The 22,018-nt window shown below is 40.3% G+C and overlaps 1 protein-coding gene across 5 annotated transcripts in view; it reads right to left on the bottom strand.

Annotated features, from left to right (window-relative positions):
• The window catches only part of LOC134224692 (glycerol kinase), a 43,194-nt gene that overhangs the window by 20,768 nt on the left and 408 nt on the right, over positions 1–22,018 (bottom strand). For 2 of the 5 annotated variants that reach the window (XM_062704212.1, XM_062704213.1), the window contains exons 2-7: positions 18,889–19,342; positions 3,461–3,719; positions 3,055–3,272; positions 2,669–2,995; positions 2,429–2,596; positions 1,099–1,190 (exon numbers count right to left, since the gene is read on the bottom strand). In XM_062704212.1, the coding sequence (XP_062560196.1) occupies positions 1,099–1,190; positions 2,429–2,596; positions 2,669–2,995; positions 3,055–3,272; positions 3,461–3,719; positions 18,889–18,957 (1,133 nt within the window). In that variant the 5' untranslated portion in view covers positions 18,958–19,342. Of the gene's footprint in view, positions 1–1,098; positions 1,191–2,428; positions 2,597–2,668; positions 2,996–3,054; positions 3,273–3,460; positions 3,720–18,888; positions 19,343–19,411; positions 19,767–21,949 lie in introns of those variants that run through there. The other 3 variants (XM_062704208.1, XM_062704211.1, XM_062704210.1) reach the window with 3 other exon arrangements.

The raw sequence follows: 22,018 nt of genomic DNA, 5'->3' as shown, positions 1-22,018 counted from the left end.
TTTTCTTCTCATCCTTCCTTCTTTCCTTATTTCTTCATTTTCCTGTCTTCCTTCTTCTTCCATCCTTCTGCCTCCTCCCTTTTCCTCTTCTTTTCTCCTTTTTTCGTTCTTCCTTCTTCCCACTCCCTTTTTCTTAATCCCTTCTTCCTACTTCCTTCTTTCTTCATCCTTATTCCTTCTTCTTTCGTCCTTCTTCTTTCTTCTTCCTATTTTTTTCTTCTTTCTCCCTTTTCCCTTCTCTCTTCTTACTTTTTTTATCCCTACTACTTTATGTTTTCTTTGTTTCCTTCTTTCTGCTTCATTCTTCTTTTTCCTTCTTTTTCTTCCTTCTTCCTTTTTTCTTCTTTCTTTTTCCTTCTTCATTTTTCCACAGACAAACAGACATAACACTCGTCAAATTTCTATCGTTCACTGATTTGCTGGTCAATTAAAAAAATCATTAGTTGGCCAGTCGATAACTCGTGGCGCGTGCAACGTTTTGGCTCGAGTTTGACGTTTGCTCACTACCGCCATCTGGTTCGTGATTTGCCCAACTAACTGAAATCAACAGATGTCGTTAGTGTTTGACCGTAAGTACTATTCAGATTCTATATCTATTCAACTTGTCATGAGACGAGTAAGTATTATTCATTCTAATACTTGATTGTAACTTTTAATAACGCATTCAAACCTCAACAGTAAGTTGATTTTTCGATCCTCAATGTCTCGTATTTAACTCGACTAAGTCAAGAGCAAGCGGGTTTATTGTCTATCCGGAACAAAGTTAGAACGCTTTTTATACCGAAGTTGGATTTTTCTCCAGATACAGGCAACTTACCCAACTTCGGAAGTAGTGCGCTGGATTTGCCTAAAGATGCGCTAAACAACGCATCAATTAGTTTGACAGATAAAACTTCGGAAGAAAGTTCGGTTCGGAAGTCCCGACTTCCGAATTCTAATTTGGTGCTACGCCGACAATATGTTCCCTACGTTCCCCTTAGTTACGCCACTGCAAGAACACGATGAATGTCTTCCAATATTTGCCAAACTTGATAACAGCAAAGTAAAACATTGTGGCTAAAAATAATTGCAAATCAAAATTCGGAAGTTGGTACTCACCCTCGGGCGTCCTTCCTCCAGTATGGCGCGAACAGTCCGGTAAAAGCAGGTACAAAGTAGACATCACCAGTTGAGAACACGCTGCCGGCAATCTGAAAGCAAAACGTAACACCAATTGATTAAGTAAGTTCCGGAAGAATCTTTGATCGTCGTTTGGCAGAAGTGAAGTAATAGACAAGCAATTGATAGGCATCTGTTAGATGAACGTCGTTAGAATTCTTACCCTATTTTATCTATTGTTATATGGTTGTGAACATGTTGACGAATTAATAATTTGTTCAACCTACGTTATCGCCAATTAATTCAATCAATCTTGTTTAATGTCGTTAAATAGCACACTTAAGTTCACGTTTTTTCAATGGACAGACCAAAACTGAAAACGTATATATAGCCGATTCTCGCCAAAATGATCATGCAGTTCATTGGCACCTTGGAAGTATTTCATTGCTTTGACAGAGTGCTAATTACTAATCATTTCGTGGATCCCCCGTAGCCACATTTTCGCAGCCATAACTTAACTAGAAGTCAAACAGAGTCATTGAGCATGATAAAGTAATCCACCTATCAGTATAAAATTTATTTCACCGTTCAATTTAGTCAGATACAACCATATTGATCAATTTAAACAAATCATTTCTAATGTTGGACTTAGATGAATATTACAATCCATTTATACCGACGGATCTTCTACCCTGTGTATGCCTATTTCTATCAGGCTAATATTCAAATTCTGTTATAATGAAGAGCCCCCTCGCCTTTAGTTCAGAATAACAATAAACTCTTCACATCTCGATATATGGAAAGATATCGATGAAAGAACGAGAACAAACAAATGGGAAAAGCGGTAACAATAGTCCCTTCCTGTTTTCGAAGAGTTTATCTCAAAAGTTGTCAAATAGCCTTAAACTTTGAATATATTTACGAGGAGAGAGAACCCCAAACGAAAATTGGCCAAAACACATTGAAATGGAGAGGACTTCGGGACGGTCAACGCAAAATTGTATGCGAATTGAAGGAATCCAGAATACCGTCGAAATAGGGAGAGCTACCTGTCGAATTTAAAAACTTCGACAATCGAGAAAATTGACGTGTAGATATTCTATTTTAAGGACGCATTCATTTCAATGTGTGTTCCATTCCTAGATCTCTCCATAATACCAGTATCTTTAGTTACATCAATATTGAGATCCGGTAATCCCGATTGTTAATGCCGTAGATTTCATCATCAAAAATTTCGCTTTTAGGCAACTCTATTATCAAAACCCTATTGCTTCACAATACATAATAAACGACTTTTGGCTGATTGAACAAAACTCTAGTTCAAACTTACCCGCTCGGAATCCACTGGAATGTCTTTCAGTAATCCCAGATTATCCCGAAGCCACTTCATGGCCACACCGGCGACTGCTATCGAGCCTTCCAATGCGTAGACCGCCGGCTTGTCGTGACCCATTTTGTACGCCAGCGTCGTCACCAAACCGTGTGTGGAATGTACGCACTAAAAAAAATGTATAATTCGATCAAAATCAATGGAAAAATATTCAGCTGGTCAACAATTTTCACTACCAACCCTAGTTCCCGTATTGTACAGCAGGAAGCAACCCTTGCGATAGGTGTTCTTGGCCTGACCCTCCCGAATACAGCGCTGCCCCAGTAAGCTGGCCTGCTGGTTCCCTAGGATGGCACTAACCGGAATACCGTCCAGAATACTGTCGTACTTGATGAGACCGTAGATCTCCGAGGAACTGCGAATCTCCGGTAGCATGTCCACGTGCAGGTTGAACGTCTTGATCAACATCGGATCCCAGAAGAGCGTTTCGATGTTCATGAGAAGTGTCCGCGAAGCATTGGTGACGTCCGTCACGAATGCACCCCCGTTGGGACCTCCGGTCAGATTCTGTTTGAAGTTGAAAACGATTAATCGATGTATGGAAAAGTTTTCTCACGAGCTCTTACCCAAATTAGCCAGGTGTCGATGGTGCCAGCGTAGCATCGTTTCTCCCGGCACGCCTTTCGCACGGCAGGAACATTCTCCTTCAACCAGCTAAGCTTCAGCGCGGAGAAATAAGGAGAAATCGGCAGTCCTGAAACCTGTCGGAAGTGGTTGTGGTTCTGATCTGGAATGCGGGCCAGCACTTTGTCCACAGTGGAATTTGTTCGGATATCATTCCAAACTGAAAAAAAATCCAGACAAAAGGTGTTATGTATTAGATTAGAACCGCCGAAAATTCCGATGCTATCATTAAATCTCATCTACTGCGTCGCTCAATCGATTAGATAACGAAAATGGACGAAATCGCAAAGTTTAAGGTGTGTCGTTAATCTAAATTAGTTCGGTCGTCAAGGAATTGAATTCTCATACCGATTGCATTGTACAGTGGTTCGCCGGTATGTTTGTCCCAAGCAACGGTCGTCTCGCGCTGGTTGGTAATACCAATCGAAGCGATATCGCTGACCAAATAGCCGAGCGTTTCCAACTTATAACAGGCTTCGACCGCACATAACCGCACCGCTTCCAGCAGCTCGGTGGGGTTTTGCTCCGACCAGCCCTCGTGCGGGATGATTTGTGTAATGCTGAGCTCGTGCGAGCATAACTCCTCGAACTGGGGTAATTTGAAGACCTGTGGGTGATTGTTGGAGAAATAAAAAAAAACGTTAGTGTCGACTTCGAGTAAACCATGTGAGTAAAACAGTTTTTTTGCATCTGAATTTTCCAGATTTGATGGCAAAGTTCATTTAAAGAGTACTGCCACTGTTTGCTTTTAAAATTTGACCTGATCGATTAATACATTCACGACTTATGGTCAGATTAATTTTCTGAGTAACCTTACAGACCTAGTTTTGCTATTTTAAGCTAAATTGGGTACCGTCGTGCGGGGCTTCTTTTGACAAATCGGGGGCTACTTTAGACATTTTGAAACAAGAATTATAACGTAAACTACTCTCAAATTGCCATTATGACCATTCCGGTGTATTGTTGATAGTTGGATGGCAACTTTTTTTATTCAAATTTGGTATTTTTAACTTTTAGTTTTTTAAGAAAATCAAAAATCCAAAGTAGCCTCTAGAGTCAAAAGAAGCCCCGCACTACATAATTGCGAATAAATCGTCACTTTTACAGATATCTCAGTTTGAAGTTTATTATTCTATTAATTGTGAACAAAAAAAATGAAGGAAGGCCTATAAATTACATAATGCCTAGAGTAGAAGAGGGGTTGTGAGAAGTGTGATGAGGTGACGATTCATACACAATTTTAAAATGCTTCGTACGAAAAGTGTGATATATAAGAGCGTTTAAAATGGTCAAATTTTGCATTTCATAATTGATGAGTGATATCATTTATCAGATCAGACCAATAAATGATAAATACGATAAAACCGATAAAAAATATTGTTTGTTAAATATATACATCTTTCAACATTTTTGTGATCACACATTGTAAGGAAAATAGTGCTTAAAGCTGTAAAACCGTTGAATTGTTCAAAATATTCGAAAAAGAATATCTCCCTTTCTTCTTATTCAAACACAGTCTAAGGCGCACATGTGCATACCTAAGCCAACGTCAACTGAAGGCGCCCGTCCCAACCTGGAAACAGTCAAGAAAACGTGTGCAATGTACCATGCTTTCGCTTGCGGCTGTTCCAACGCCGAAAGAGCCTACATTCAGCTATCGAATCGAAACGAGATTGACTAAATATAGCCTCGTGCTTATGCTCAAAACGTTGCTACCTCCCCTCCGAAACAGGCTCCGGGTCTCTTGAAACATGAATTATCATGAATGCATTCTTCCCGCGTGTGTGAAGTAGGAATCGAAAAAGTGCATGAATAGCAGTTGGAATTCCCGGCTTGTGTTTGGCTTTCATGGCTTGTAACTGATTATCAGGTTCCAAAAATAGATTCGATTTCCAAGAAGCGCTATTAGGAGGGACCTTAGCAACTGGAATTTATCTATTTATAGGCAAACATTGATGCAAGCGGTCGTAGCGGGTCCCTCCTTGTACAGTCTCTTTTGTGTGTTTTGTATTGAATGTCAATCCCTTTTTTGGGGTAGGAATTTTCACACGCATTTCACAATTTCCAGTAGGAATTTGACTCAGCCGAAGTTGAAAAATCCCATTGTATTTTGCAGCTGTATGCGCCTCACTAGGGCGCGATCCAGTGTGAGCTCGGATTTCTTTTTAGAGCACTCTAACTTGTGAAGCAACAGTTTGTCGCATTTGCTGCCAATTAATTGATTACACACCCTTCAAAGCTATGATTTACCTAGTTCTAAGAGATTATAATCAATCAAAAATATTTTTCATTCAAATAGTTTTTAGTGAGGTACATTTACCAAAACTTTAGCGCCATCAAATTTCAATTAATTTGGCTAATTTAATTTTTCGCGGATTTGTTTAAAGTTTTCAGTTGTAAACCAGATATTTCCATAGTTCTAGAGGGTCGATCGATTGGATATGTTGGTTCATCGGTTTTAGATTTATACGAACTTTTCGTGGGATCTTTCGGGTGGCCATTTTGGACATTTTTTGTTTATTTTTGCACCAACATCGTCTTCTCATAACCGTATCCCGGAGAAAACTTATTTGTGATACCTCCGAACGAATTAGGAAATATGATGCCCAGTTGTAGGTACACTGGAACCCCTTTTCGGGGTTCCAATTAAGGACATAAATCAGAATACAAATGTATCATGAGCCATATCATCCTACGGCGTGTTTTGCGAAAGGTATCTTGAAAGAAATTTCAGTTTAATTCCATCACATGCACAATGTGATATATAACTGCACATCTTCTATATAATAAAAATGAGTTGCGATTTTCTTCCTGACGATTTAACTCGCGAAGGGGTTGACCGATTTGCAAATTTTGTTCCCTTAATCGATTCGTTTTGGGATCCGCAAGGTTTGTATATACAAAAAGTTGGTGAATTTAACGGGAAAATGTAAAAAAAAAAATTAGAATACAATATTCGGTCAGCTGTTGAGGAAAATAAAAAAAACGCACGGAAATTGATCTAGAGTGCGGTGCTGCAAATAGTTCATTGTGACATTTGCTACACCCGGGCAAAGCTGGGTTTCTTTCGCTAGTTGTTAATATTAAAACGTGGTGGAATTTAATGGAGTATGAATAAAAAGGGACAGTAGATAAGTGAATTTAGTTACAATACGCCTTTTGCAAAAAAACGTCAAATATTGATAAGGCTCATGAAAGATTTGAAGGTATTCTGTTCTGATATATGTCTCCATCAGACTGGCCCAGGATAGGAAAAGTTGTCGAATTCTACAGGGCACCCCCCGGATTATGCCTTTGGGTGAGAAAATCAATTTCTGAAAACTCCAGCTCAATCGTTTGTTGCATAAGCTGGCCTCAAATATGAAAAATACACCTCCGACACTCTTTCGTTACAAAAATTGGTTCGGTTTGTCCGGTGGAGGTCAGAATTGGAACAAAGACAGCTGATATAATAAAGATCAATTCCACACAACATTATACGATGATTAAATAAACTTTTATATAGTTTCCGGCTGATTTATGTGTACTGATGTGTACTTCGGAATTCATTGATTGCCATGAAAAATGTGCGCATGTTATCAAAATCGGCTGAGATATGTGTTTTGGCGCGCGTGCATTTACATATGTTTGAGTGCGCGCCAAACCACACATCACAGGCACCTTTTATACGCATTAAATATATTTACAAACGATTCTCGGGTACTTATTCAAAACGACCGATGTGCTCAGATTGAACTCGAGCATCCCAGGAACCCTAAAAATATCATTCCCATTATTGCTTTGTAAAATTATGAAGTTTGATTGTCGCACGACCTATTTTGACTCAATTTAGGAAATGACCATTCCGGAGGTCTCCCGAATTGTAGCCGGGTTGAACTTGAGTGGCCCAGCAACGCTGAAAATATCACTGGCATCATTTTTTTTGTGAAATCATGAAGTTTGAGCGGTCATACGACCTGTTTTGACTTAAATTTGTAAATGGCCGCTATTTCCGAGGGAAACTCAGGATTGACTCAAATCCGACCTGTTTTGACTTAAATTTGTAAATGGCCGCTATTTCCGAGGGAAACTGACCCCAACGCACTATGGAACCACACTGAGGATTGACTCAAATCCAGTATGAATAAAAAAATTGGGATCCATCTGGATCGAATGCAACTTGTTGTGAAATAATCGGTCAAGAAATGTGATTTTTACAGCAGTTTAATTTTGAAAGTCCTGAAAAACAGACGTCAGAAACGGAAAGGTTAACGCCCGCAATATAGGCAGAGCTCGCTGATCAGTCACAAAACGGTCTTATTTATAGAACGCTTTGATAATATAGGATTCACACTCGTCTTAATTTCCACTACTCTGGATTTCTGAGGAAATTTTTTCGAAACTATCAAAGAAAATGCTTCGAAATCGTCACTGAAAATTCTTTTTAATTTCCACGGAGGATTTTCCGGAATTTCCATGGGATTTTTTTTAAATTTTCATGAGAATTCTTTTCGTACACGCTTAAAATCAATAACACAGAGATGTGTTTGCTTCACACAAAACGGACCTAATGCAGAACATCACCTAGATGAGCGACAGTTACACAGGCACAAAAATGCCTCGTACGGTCGTGATAACGGTCCTTTTCAACATGTAAACGTTTGTACAGATTCCTTGTTTCATGAGGAACGAAATACTGTTGAAAATATTGAAATCCAAGCTTCAATAAAACCACACGAGCTATTTTTGTGGCTGTGTAACTGTCGCTCATCTAGGTGCTGTTCTGCATTAGGTCCGTTTTGTGTGAAGCAAACACATCTCTGTGTTATTGATTTTAAGCGTGTAGGACTACGTCTGTGTTGTCCATTTTGCGGTACAATTGCGGAAATTGAAAAGCGTTATAGAAATATGATAGACTTTCAATATTTTTGTGCCATCGGATCAAGAAGGAGTCAATGTAAGAACATACAGACTATTGATTTTTGATTATTGTTCTTCGATAATTATTAAAAAGTTTAAAAATTAAACAACTTGTGGGTTTGGCTACAAACAATATGTCATGGAGATCGCACATTAGCGAACATTTTATTTCATGGTTTAGCTTAGCTTAGCATAGACTGGCTGTACATATCAATGGGCCTGCCTAAAATGTGGTGGGGTTCGACAGTGGGCTCTGTTGGACTTGTATAAAAAGTTGCATGTGTCCCCAAGCAAGCCCTATCATAGCGACCGTGTGTCGCTCAAAGCGCACTCAAAGACTGATCGAGCGTCTGTTCACCAAGGAGATGCGGCTCCAACAGCGTCTATTCTGGCATCCAGCGGCTGAGTATGAAATGCTATTCCCCGGAAGCTATACCTAATATGGCAGCCCCATCCCGGCCCCAATTTGTTCGAGAATCCGATAATGAAAGAATACGGACTGATTTTACGGCGACGACTCTTAGCACGAAACAACGGACACGAATAGGAACATGGAACGTTTTAACCCTAGCCCAGCAGGGTAAATTGTCACAACTTGCCAATGAGGCACGCCGCAGGAAGCTTGAGATCCTGGGACTGAGTGAAGTCCGTTGGCCAAACTTTGGAGAACACAGAACGCCGTCGGGACAAGTTCTGATATACTCTGGTTTACGAGGTGAACACGCTCCCCGGAATCGCGGAGTTGGCTTCCTACTAAGCGCTCAGGCACACTCTGCGCTTATGAAGTGGGAACCTATAAGTGAAAGGATAATCGTTGCCAGGTTTAGAACACGGGTCCGAAACCTGACTATAATTCAATCTGCAAGACAAAGAGAACTTCTACAGTCAACTCAATGCCGTCGTAGATAAAATTCCGAAGGGTGATATCAAGATCTGTTTGGGCGACTTCAATGCGAAGATCGGATCCGACAACTCGAACCATGAGCGCATTATGGGACGCCATGGTATCGGAGAAATGAGCGAAAACGGAGAGCTGTTCGCAGAATTTTGTGGTAATAACGACATGGTAATCGGGGGATCGCTCTTCCCTCATCGACCGGTTCACAAGGTCTCGTGGTTCTCCCGTGACGGCTTTACAGAAAATCAAATCGTCAGTCAATCAGCCGAAAATGGAAACGGAGCCTTCTTGATGTACGGAATAAACGTAGTGCCGATATCGCGTCTGATCATCACCTCCTCATCGGCAAAATACGCCTGCGTATTGCGCGGATTCGTCGACAGGAGGAGAGAGTTGGACGACGATTCAACACACGCCGACTGGAAGATGCCACGGTGAAACGGTCCTTCGTTGAAGAACTGGAGACGCGTGCTGCAGATATTCCGGAAAGTGGCAGCGTGGAAGACCAATGGACCGCCATCAAGAATGCCTTCATCGCCACTAGCGAGAACAATCTGGGCGAACTACGCACCCAGAGAAAACAATGGATCACCGATGATACCTGGAGGAAGATAGAGGAGCGAAGAGAAGTCAAAACCGCGATAGAGCGATCGAAAACCAGAGGAGCCAAAGTCTTAGCCCGTCAACGATACGCAGCTCTTGCGAAGGAAGTAAAACGCTCATGTGGACGAACAAGCGAGCGTGGGCAGACTCTCTGGCCGACGAAGGAGAGAGAGACGCCGCAGCCGGGGACATTCGCCTCCTCTACGATATCTCACGACGCTTAAGCAGGGCGAAGATGAATGCAACGATGCCTGTGAAAGACGCGAATGATCAGTTATTGACCGACTCAACTGACCAGCTGAAATGCTGGTTCGAGCAGTTCGAACAACTTTTTCAAGTGCCAGTCATGCCATCACCACCTCGGCATGATCTGCCTAGAGTCCGACGTATAACACGCGTCAATACCGAAGCTCCATCACTGCTAGAGATTCAAACAGCCATCCAAAGCATGAAATCGAATAAAGCCCCAGGGGTCGATCGCATATCAGTCGAGATGCTCAAAGCTCAATCCACATCCGCTCAACTACTCCATCGTTTATTTCGTAATATCTGGAACACCGCAACTTTCCCGGTCGACTGGATGCAAGGTATCTTAGTGAAGGTGCCCAAAAAGGGTGATCTGATTGTATGCGATAACTGGCGAGGCATTATGTTGCTGTGTACCGTTCTCAAAGTTCTGTGCAAAATTATCCTAGCCCGGATTCAGGAGAAGATCGATGCGACTCTCCGGCGGCAGCAGGCTTGATTCCGTGCCGGAATATCCATATTGTCACGCTCCGCATCATTCTGGAGCAGGTCAATGAATTCCAAGAGTCCCTTTATTTGGTATTCATTGACTACGAAAAAGCTTTCGACCGTCTCAATCACGAGAATATGTGGGGCGCCCTGAGACGCAAGGGGGTTCCTGAGAAAATCATCGGCCTCATCGAAGCACAGTACGAGGCCTTTTCGTGTAGAGTGCTGCACAATGGGGTCCTGTCCGACCCTTTCCGGGTCGTAGCTGGTGTGAGGCAAGGATGTATTCTATCACCGTTACTGTTCCTCATCGTAATCGATGAGATTCTGGTAGATGCGATTGACCGTGAACCAAACCGCGGGCTGTTATGGCAGCCTACAACCATGGAGCTGGAGCACCTAAACGACTTCGAATTGGCTGATGACGTTGCATTCCTCGCGCAAAGGCGCTCTGATATGCAAAGTAAGCTCAACGACCTTGCCGAGCGCTCCTCTTCGGCAGGTTTAGTCATCAACGTCAAAAAAACCAAATCGTTGGATGTAAACACGGTGACTCCTTCCAGTTTCACAGTAGCCGGGCAACCAGTGGAGAATGTTGAAAGCTTCCAATATCTTGGTAGCCAAATGGCGTCAGACGGCGGTACCAAGATCGACATAGGCGCACTGATTAAGAAAGCAAGGGCTGCCTTTGCGAGTTTAAGAAATATCTGGAAAAACAGGCAAATAAGTGAACACACCAAAATACGAATTTTCAACTCTAACGTGAAATCTGTGCTGTTATACACTAGCGAAACATGGTATGTATCAGTGGAGAACACTCAATGGCTTCAGGTGTTCATTAACATATGCCTGCGGTATATAATTCGGGCCTGATGGCCTCACAACTGGATCTCAAACAACGAGCTCGATGAATTGAGTCATTGCCTTCAACAGAGCAAATACCTGTATTGAAATAAGAAGTCATGTCCTCTCTTGTGTACTGTCTGGAACAAGCATCCTTCGAAAGAAGGGATTATATTTACCCTTCCTAAAACCTAACAAATTTCCGAATCGAAAGAAGGAACCATATCATCTCTTTCCTGCAGAAGGGGAAATGCATCCTGTGAAAAAAGGGATCATATCTTCCCTAGCCCTAAACCGAGCAAATGTCTGACTTTCAAAAAGGGGTTTTATCTGCATTTCCACCGAGCAAATGCCCGAAAAGAAACAATGAGTCATATCCTTTCTTTCCTGCTGCCGACCAAATGAATCCTTTGACAGAAGGGATCATATCTTCCTTTGCATTAAACCGAGGAAATGCACTCTTTGAGTGAAAGCTAGTAGCAGCGCTAGAAGCGATCAATGTAGTTCAAAATAGTCACTTTAGTGACCAACGTAGATGAAAAAATAGACCAATTAGTTATTTTCAGTCAGTATATAAAACGTAAAATCTTAAAATTCATGTCCATTAATTATCGGAAGGAATCGCGTCTTTTTCACAAGGAAAACTTCGTAATATTGGGGAACTAAAATACTTACCAACTAAACCAACTACGATGGCTTGGGGAACTAAACCACTACGGTGACTTGAAGTCAATTTAGTGGAAAATAATCGGATTTTGTGATTTTTTGACAGTGAAAATCAGGACGAAAAAATCTCGATTTAAAAGAATGCGGGTGAAATGGACATAGTGTATGGTTAAAACAGACATGTTAAGAAATTAAGCTTTAAACAGTGAATTTACAGTGACCGGCATAATAAAAAGCCCACTCGCCGTTTTTCATACAAAATGGTCAACTTTGGAGATCTAGATCTCGATTTCGTGTGAACCAATTTGGCTGAAAATTTGGCAAGTGGGCTTTTTATTATGCAGGTCACTGTAAGTTATTTAACAGTGATGGATTGTATGCATAGGTTAAGCATCTCTAAAATGAGCCTCTGAAAAAAAATGTTAGATGATTGTGTGGGGCGAGACAGCCCTGTTATATACCACTCTACATTATATACTGTTTATGCCGTCTTGGTGTTGATGATGAGCCAGTAACCAAGCATCGCTCTCCCTTCAGTCAGAGTCCGACAGTGATCAGAGTAAGGCGATACATCCGCCGAGTGCAATGAAAGCAGTGGGTGATTTCCTGGTGCAGTAGCAAGTTACACATTTGGCGACAGTGGCAGGATTTACCGCTTATTTTTGTTAGTATGCAGCGGAATAATGCTAACTAATATGCTCAATAATAATACTGTGCCATGGAAATCACCCACTGCGAAATCTCAGAGAAAAATTCCAAGAGAAAAAAAACAAGAAGGTTGTTTGCCTTTTGCAGTGTTTACGGAAGCGGTACTGCGAGTTGGGACGTTGGGAGAGACGCGGCGGCGTGTTGGTAAGTGGAACGGAATAGGTTCGAAATTGTTTGCGTGTTTTGAGGACCGCAATGGTGAGTTAAGTATACCGTAAAGTAAAGACGGAATGGTTTGCGTGTTTTGAGGACCGCAATGGCGAGTTTGGAGGTCCGCCAGGTAAAGAAGAAATGGTTTGCGTGTTTTGAGGACCGCAATGGCGAGTTTGGAGGACCGCCAGGTAAAGAAGAAATGGTTTGCGTGTTTTGAGGACCGCAATGGCGTGTTTAGTGGACCGCCAACTAAAGACGAAATGGTTTGCGTGTTTTGAGGACCGCAAAGGCGAGTTTGGAGGACCGCCAGGTAAAGAAGAAATGGTTTGCGTGTTTTGAGGACCGCAATGGCGTGTTTAGTGGACCGCCAAGTAAAGATGAAATGGTTTGCGTGTTTTGAGGACCGCAATGGCGAGTTTGCAGGACCGCCAGGTAAAGATGCAATGGTTTGTGAGTTTTGAGGACCGCAAGTTTGCAGGACGAGTTTGCAGGACCGCCAGGTAAAGATGCAATGGTTTGTGTGTTTTGAGGACCGCAATGGCGAGTTTGGAGGACCGCCAGGTAAAGATGAAATGGTTTGCGTGTTTTGAGAACCGCAATGGCGAGTTTAGTGGACCGCCGAGTAAAACGAAATGGTTTGCGTGTTTTGGGGACCGCAATAACGAGTTTGGAGGACTGCCAGGTACAGATGAAATGGTTTGTGTGTTTTTGCAGAAAATAATGGTGTGTTAGGAAGACCGCCAAGTAAAGTAAAGTAATGAAGTGCAAGTTAAGATGATCGCCAGCTAGATTTAAAGAAGGGTTTGCGAGTTGGAAACTAGTACACGCCATGGCGTGAGCGTGTTGAAAGGAACAGAGTTGAAATGGTTTGATCGATGATGAAAAATGCAATGGTGTATTAAGAGCACTAGAAAGAAGAAAGGAAGTTTTTTGAGCGGACGGTAATGAATTATGAAATGAAATGTAGCATACCACGAATTGACAAGGCAATTAATTTGATATTTTCAGCTCAAATTTTCTTTTCGTTCAAGTGAGTTGAACTAAGGAGTTTGAACGTTCAAGCCAAGCGATTTGCTCAATCCACTTGTGTAATCTGAACTTAGTAAGAGGGTCTCCAGTCGCCTTGCGAGCAAGGGCATAGGATTGCCAAACCAGAGATGGCGAGTTTGATTCTCGGTCCGGTCTAGGATGATTTCGAGTTGGAAACTTCCTCGACAACTTATATTTCATTGTATTCTCCACAGAAGATACATTACATACTCATGCAATGGCGAGCATTGAAAAGCTGAGGAAATGCTAATAGAATAGTTGAAATGCAGACCAAGATCCAGTTGGAATGTAGAGCCATTGAAGAAGAAGAGGAAAAAAGTCTAAGAATCTAAACTTAGTATTAGATTATCAATAGCTCACCTGTTCATGTAATAAACATTTAGTTTCCTCGGCCTAGCAACCAAAGTACCGGTACCATAATTGACAAATCGATGTTGGTGATAAAACAAAAAATCCACTATACATAATGCATAATAATCTGCCGAATTCAGCTTATTGTAACATGATTTAATAAAATGCTTCTTATTCATACAGTGGCACTAGCAATCTAGTGCTTATGCTTCTACTGGATCATGGAATAGAGAAAAAAGCGAATTTAAAAAAAACAGCAGAGGCATGTTGGGAGAAAGTAATATTGAAGTTTCTGAAATTGTGGATGCCGCAATGGCGCTTTTGGAGAGCTTTGATGGCAAATTGCATAGTATAGCATAGCATAGCATAGTTACGGTGTACTTCGTAGATTAGACATTAGTGATACTCATGTTTTTCTTTTGAAATCCTTATTCAGATTGCCAGATTCAGCAGTACATTATACTTGACTTTTGTTTATGTGAAATCACAATGTTTCACTCCAAAAGCGATCAAAATCAGCCAAGGCCCATATTATATCGATACTTTTAAAATAATCTCTTATCTTATGAGAAGAATATTGCATTTACAAAGTAGAGCATGAAAATTATAACAACCATGCATTTCGTAGTTGTTACTACGTGATTGATAAGATCCATCGAATTTGCATAGGGTACCAATGGAGGGAGTATGGGATTTGCACTTCAACCTCAATATGCATAATTCGAGAGCGCTAGTAGTCAAGGGCCTCATACGCCTGTCACTGGCGAACAAAGCTCGAGTACTCTGCATCGAAGCTTAGAACCACTGTTAGGGCGCAATCGTTAATGCGAACATTTTTATATTCGGTTAGTTACTGTAAATAAATTCTTTTTCGAGTCCCTTTAATCAAGCAGGTATCTCAAGCATACCACATCGTTATATTGCTACACGATTGAGTGTTTAATTTTGATAAAATATCGAAAACAAAAGTGTGCATAAAAATTCCCTCGCCATAACAAAAAGGTGGTAGAGAATTAACACTGTTGTTTACATTTTAGAACCAGCACATGTCGGGGTAGGGATTCAGTGCTCCGCCTTCTCCCCCTGCTAGTAGTGGATAGCAAACAGCGTTGGCCACGTCCTTTCGGGCTACCGGAGATGGGAAGGAATTGAAGACGCAGTCACTTGCCAACTGCAAGCTGCGGATATTTCTGCACTCGCTAAGAGCTCATGCATAATATTATTGGAATATATGGCAGAGGCTCGTCTTGGTTATCCGGTTGCCAATGTGATATTTATCAAAAGATGGTATATTTCAATCGGATGCCGAAACAAGTTTTTTATTTCTAATAGCTGCTGCTAGAGTTAGTCAAGTTGTAGGTAAAGATTAGAAGATATAAACTATCAATCTTAGTGATTGCTAAAACATGAGAAATATAAGAAGATAAATAAAGTAGGAGAATGGAACGGGTATGTGATTGATCCCACGACCTCCTGCGTATGCGGCAGAAGCATAGTTACAATCTTTCGACAATGTATGCTGAGTGCGATTTGTTTATACTTTCATTTTCTTAATCCTCTCTTCATCTCCTTTTTGGTTCTCAATCAGATGGAAGTAGATGGAAAATGAACTCAACTCACTAACAGCGGGATGAATATGTAATTCGTCCGCCACAAATCTCTTCTGGTAAATGATAACATTCACCATGTATTTATATTCGCCACTCAATTCCATTTATGTAGCAATGAATGAACCTAATGGACTACCATTGCGGGCTGCATGCGATGAGCTACGAGTGCTTTGTTTTGCCTTACTCCTGAAAATGCTAGGCGTTCATTGTCAGTTTTCAGTGGGGGAAGTGAAAATGAATGGTGGAATTCATATCACCCGAAATCCACCAACTGAAATTGAAAATTTGCAACTATAGGTAGAGTATTTAAATCAGAATCGCTTTATTATATTCGTTTGCTGTGGCAGTTAATGTAAATTTTTGGATAAACTAACAAGATTAGTTAAGGCGACATTGGATTGGGCATCCCGTGTATTTCGTATTTCACAGACGCTTTGGATCCCTTCGGAACATTCAGAGAGTCACGTTTTGGGATGGATAACACTATTAGTATGATTTGTATAAGATCCGTTCAGTAACGTCGGCATGGGTGCTTTCACATTTAACTTCAACAAGATGGATAAAACCTGCTATAGTCATGAATACGTGAAAGACGATGTACATGACAGGAAGAGACTCAGAAGAAGCCAATGTAACTGCATCACAAGTTTGTATCGATTGTGATCAGTTTTTCAGCTTTTCGTTTCAATAAGACTAATGCAGGAGATTGTTTGGACAAAGGGGGCTCGATTTGACAGCATTTTCGTACGACCGTTTACATGGTTTGCTCGTTCTGAGTCGAGGTGTACAATGCCATCCCTGGTGTTAGTGACTTTGTAGCTTGCGAGATACAAGCAAGATACTGAATTATTTGGAATTGTGCTGAACATCGCACAAGGCTGAAACTATGGCGATCATTGTGTTTGTGTACTTTATTCAACTAATGATCCACAAAATAAACTCATACTAATTAATTTCAAACAAAGCATATCCTTTGAAATCTATGGAGTGAATACCTCATACGAGTAAACAATAAGTATTAATTACACATTCAACACATTAATTTAAAATACGCAGTAAATCCAAAAAAACATAATCATATTTCAATGTGAGAAAATCGTAACGTGTACACTAAACACAAAGAAGCGGGTTTCAAGCAAAACATCTTGAAAATTGGATTTGATCGAGTCCGCAGCCCTCGAACATTAGTGATTAGCGCTAGATGGGAAAGTGTCAGATGGGAGAATGAGCCTTCAGTTTTGTGAAATATTTCGTAAGCGAAGGTCGTGGTGTTGAGTTGTTGCGGTTCGCCCAGCAGCTGAAGGTGGATACGACAACATCGAGGCAGAAAATCGTACTTACTTTTCAATCCATAAGACGCTCCGACCGAATTAATCACCAACAAAATGCCATGGCCGTCTACGGGTAAAAGGCCATGACAATACTCGTAGAGGACCAACATGCACATGGAGTCTTGAAGAATATGGATGAGGCGTATGAACTACAACTGTTAGAACCGGGAATATCGGTTCGCTGCCTGAATATCGGATAATATTCCGGTGAAAATGGTTCTCGATTAGAATGCCTTAAATTGCATTCTGTAATAAAATTTTTATAGTGGTATTATCACTGAGAGTTAAATAAAATGGAAGCTCAAAAATGGATTTACAATAAAAGAGAAAACCATAGACAAGTTATAATTACAGAAGGCTAACACAAAAATCCGGAGAGAAAGGGGAATGTGTGGGGCGAGACAGCCCTGTTATATACCACTCTACATTATATACTGTTTATGCCGTCTTGGTGTTGATGATGAGCAAGTAACCAAGCATCGCTCTCCCTTCAGTCAGAGTCCGACAGTGATCAGAGTAAGGCGATACATCCGCCGAGTGCAATGAAAGCAGTGGGTGATTTCCTGGTGCAGTAGCAAGTTACACAATGATAATGAATATATTGGTAACTTACAATGATTTTACTAAAAAAGCATGTTACATCAACAAAAATCACTTAAAAATGTCGTTTGTCTGAAGAAAACTCAGGAATTTGAATTTCCTATTGAATGCTAAGTGTTTTCGGAGGTAAACAACACAAAATTTTCAAAATAAAATCTCGTTGAAAACAACCTCCCCAAACGCAAAAATGTCCAAACCCCCCTGCCCCCTATGTTACACTTTTTGTATGAATCATTAGAGATTTTTGAATGGATTGTCACACTTCGGTCAAACCCAAAGTACTTCTTGCAAAAGGTGCATGTCAAATTACTGGAGGGTCGATTTTTTTTTTAATTAGTGGAAAATTATCAGTCTGCTGTGCCAAAGATATGTGCAAAATTTCATCCCAGTTAAAGACGATCATATTATTTATGTGTCATTTTGCGTGGATTGCGTTATAAGTGTAATCAAATAAATAATTTATCATTATAATTATTATATTATAAACTGTTTTACATAGTTCACATTGGGCGATCGTATCTTGTATATAACCTTTCTGATTTTTTTCGGGGAGTTGTTTAGATTTGCCATAAGGCAATGTATTGATTTTCAATGGAAAATTTTGCATGCTCCCCCGGGAAATTTTGGTTCTATATGTGTCCTTTTGTTGTTATCAAGCGTGGTCATAGCTGATTTTTTTTTCACAACCACAAAAATGAGAAACAAAACGATTTGCGATCCAATTATTTGTTTTCGATTGTTATTGATTTGAGTATATGGAATAAATACATGTATGCAACGAGCAGTAACCCTATTTTAAGAACATTCCACTGAAATTTTGTTTCCATAGAATACTTTTTTGTAATTTTGTAATACAATGCTTTCGATTTCCTTGAAGAATTCTTTTCATTTTGTCATAAAAATATCCATTGTGACTTGTTTGAAACTCACAAAAAAATCACCAAACAAGTGAAATAAATATTGAACGGCCTGCCGGAAGAATGCATTTTGAAAATTCAAAATCAATTTTCCACACACAAATTGAGCCACTTCCGTCTTAACTGTAAGTGATGGTTTGGCAAGTTCTTATATAAATTCTATGTTGTCACGGCGTGACAGATTTTGGGCTATTCCAGCGGTGCGCTGATTCAAAATTGTTGGCCGTGGCACACACCTTTTAACAGATGATCATCTGTTTATCTTTCGCTAAGAAGTTTGTACCCGCACAACTTTGATCACAAATTTATAATTTAAAATTTGATAATTTATGTGTGCGTGACTACTGGCCCGAACATACTTGAACGTACAGATTCCTCTCTATGATTCTTCTTGCACCCCACTTGTACTTACCGCAAAGCGCGCGCTGTTGGTTCCTTCGTCGATAACTCCTATCAGTTTGCTGCGCTGTGCCGAACCCATTTTCTAATTATTATTTGAACACACCAACAGTAAGTAACGTTTATCACAGCCTGCGACCAATTAACTGACTCTGGTGGAGGATCGTCTCGCTCGACCGAAGTGCGGATTCTTCGTTCTGCTTGGGCACGATTACGATCACTTGCTGCGATACGTGATATCACTCGCGCCGCGCTACTTTGGTCGAGGAATTCCGCACGTCGATAGAACGCCCTTCGGCTCGAGTCCAGAGATCGCTGAGCCAGTCAGTCGCAGTGACGACGACAGCTGATGGTGACGACGACGAAGGAAGCTTGTTGATACTTCAAGCGCCACGTTCTATGCTCGCACCGACGTCCTTCATTCAGGGTTGCATAATGTCGCACCGAGCAGCGATGATGGTGGATATCTGTTGAATGAAACATAAGAAAATTCTCTCATTAACACAAAGCATTAGGTAAGTGGAAATAATTCCTACGAATATATAGAGGAGGAATTGGGTCCGACGGAACGGGATCGGGTATTTTCCACCAGCCAGCTTCTTTTCAAATATTTACTACAACATAAGCCATGATCCGAAACGATTGCGGGCACTTTTGCTAAAGGCGGAAAAAACTGGTAAACCGCAGTTGTTTACGTCTTCGATGATTAATTAGCTCGCGATAGCCGTTCTATCGATAATAAGAGTACGCGCGGACCTACTCACTACACCATCATCGCGAATTAGCTCGAAAATGATAAATAAAAGTCCGGACTTGCGGAACGATTGTGTGGCACACGTTTAGATCTTATTGTCGACACTCTTGTGGAAAAGATAGATTGAAGGACTATACTATTGTGGGCAAAGCTGTTGTACTCTGGCACAATACCTGCCCATCGACTTTTGTGTGATGTGACGCATTTCGGGGAACGAATAAAAAGGTATATCATACGATACTGGATTTAGAGGTTAGGGAATCCCCGCTGCACTTGTGGAAGAAGTTCGTAAAATTTTTCTTTTTGTTGATCAAAGAAGCAGACGTTAGTTTAGTTATTTATGAATAGAAATTAAAAATGTAAATGTCGTGACTGAGCGGACTTGGAAAAGAAAATTATATTTTGCTCTCACTTTGCTACATACTTCTCGAATTTTTCCGCCTTAGCAGCTTCGGCCTAAGATTTGGCAATCGTCGCAATGATTTGCTTTGTTTAGTTCTTCATAGTCTATGTCACAAACTAGCTCATTTGATTACAATTAATGAGTGTGGTAAATGCGTGCGAAAAAAAAACATAATGAGCCTTGATTATATTGACGTTTGTTACTAAAAGTGCCTCTTTATTGAACGTCGGAATCATATCTGTATGTAGACATTTATTTAAACATTTAAACCACAAAAAGGACGATGATGTTCCTAAATAATCGAATTTTGAAACCTGGCGCTTTATATTTCTGTTCTACTATTCATCAGTCAATAGAATAAATGTGATAGATAGAAAATAGAAGAAATGTGACGATATAAATAATGAGAAAAAGGTGAAGTGAGATGAAGTGAAGAAAATGTTAGAATAAAAAAAAATGTTAAGTAAGAAATAAAAAGTGAGAAAAAAGGAAGTATTAATAACTAATATAATTGATGCGTGATTCTCTTATTACCTCTACGGGGACTGAGCCGATCATTTAGTAAGGGTTTGATTTATTGGCCATAAACTGGTTGCAGCGTAAGAGCGTTAGTTACAGTAACTTATACCGCAGATAACAATTTACTAAATTATTGAAATTTATTATCATTAACTATATGAAGTGCCTTCTCACTTGGTTAATACAAGACTGAGCAAAGTTGTGTAAAAAACAACAGCTAAAAGTCCCAACTCGTACTGTACATTCAGGTAAAATTATAAAGATGAAGAAGCTTTAAGTATTTTTCCGAATTTTCCTATACACTGTACCTATTTATGGATGATGCAATAAGTTCTCAACCACCGTAATAAGTATCAACTAGAATAATGGTGAGGAAATCAGCAACAATGCACTGTGCAGTGATCGGAAAATTTTGGTCCATTGGTGCACACCTGAGATGCACACTAACATAAAAATTTTATGAGGTTCTGTAGCTCACTCATACAGTTATGGAAAATGTAACCCTATTAGAATCTTTCCCTTTCAGGTGGATTAGATAAAAATTCCTATTCACTTTCATTCTTTATTGAATTTTAAAAATATCTCACAGGTTTATAGATGGAAAGTATAAATTATGGCAATACAAATACAATGCCTTTTTCTATTAATTAAGCAAATCTTAGTTTATATTATTTTTTACGGTTAAATGTTATTTTTTATAATTTTTCTCTTCAGCCAAAAAATTGTCACTATAAGTTATTCCATATTTCGTTTATTTAGTTTGCTAAATAAATCACAGTTCCTGTATACAATAAAAATGAACCTATAAATTAGGAAATAATGGAACCTATGAAAACCAAATTTGATACCAAAAAGATGCAAATTGAATTAAACATAATATAATGAAAAGTAATAGATAGATGGTAATAGATACTTTTTAATTGTATCACTTTAACTAACAAAGCTGAAAACTTATATCTCTATAGAACAAACTTGTTAAAAATCACAAAATTCAAGAAATCTACACAACACAAAACAATTTCAAAGTCATCGTACCCATTATTTACAACCATGAATTTATAAATTTTCCATGAACCATCACTATTTTACGCCTCCCACTGCAAACCCTTACATGCGCATGTGCACCATTTTCAGTCGAAGAGCTGTCACGCGTAGCAAAAGCATTCACGAAGCGAAAGCACCACATGAGAAAGGTGTCTCTGGTTGAGGCATTGGACGAGCCCCTCGAACCAGCCAATCAGCAACCAGCACTGCTTACCACCTGAACCCGGCGTAGCGCTGACTGACGTCATGGCCCGCCGAGGGGCTCGCCGTTCATTTCCGTTATTATGTTATTCCTTCGGTAACCCTTCTATTATGCAGCACAAGACCACCAACCCCATCCTTTCTGAAACCCACCTTCAATACGTACACTTGCAGATTCCGGGGTGTGGAAATTCACAACGCCGATCAACACCGAAATGACGA

The sequence above is a fragment of the Armigeres subalbatus genome, chromosome 3, assembly GCF_024139115.2.
Source record: "Armigeres subalbatus isolate Guangzhou_Male chromosome 3, GZ_Asu_2, whole genome shotgun sequence".
Lineage (NCBI taxonomy): Eukaryota > Metazoa > Arthropoda > Insecta > Diptera > Culicidae > Armigeres > Armigeres subalbatus.
This window is presented reverse-complemented; position numbering and strand designations above follow the sequence as displayed.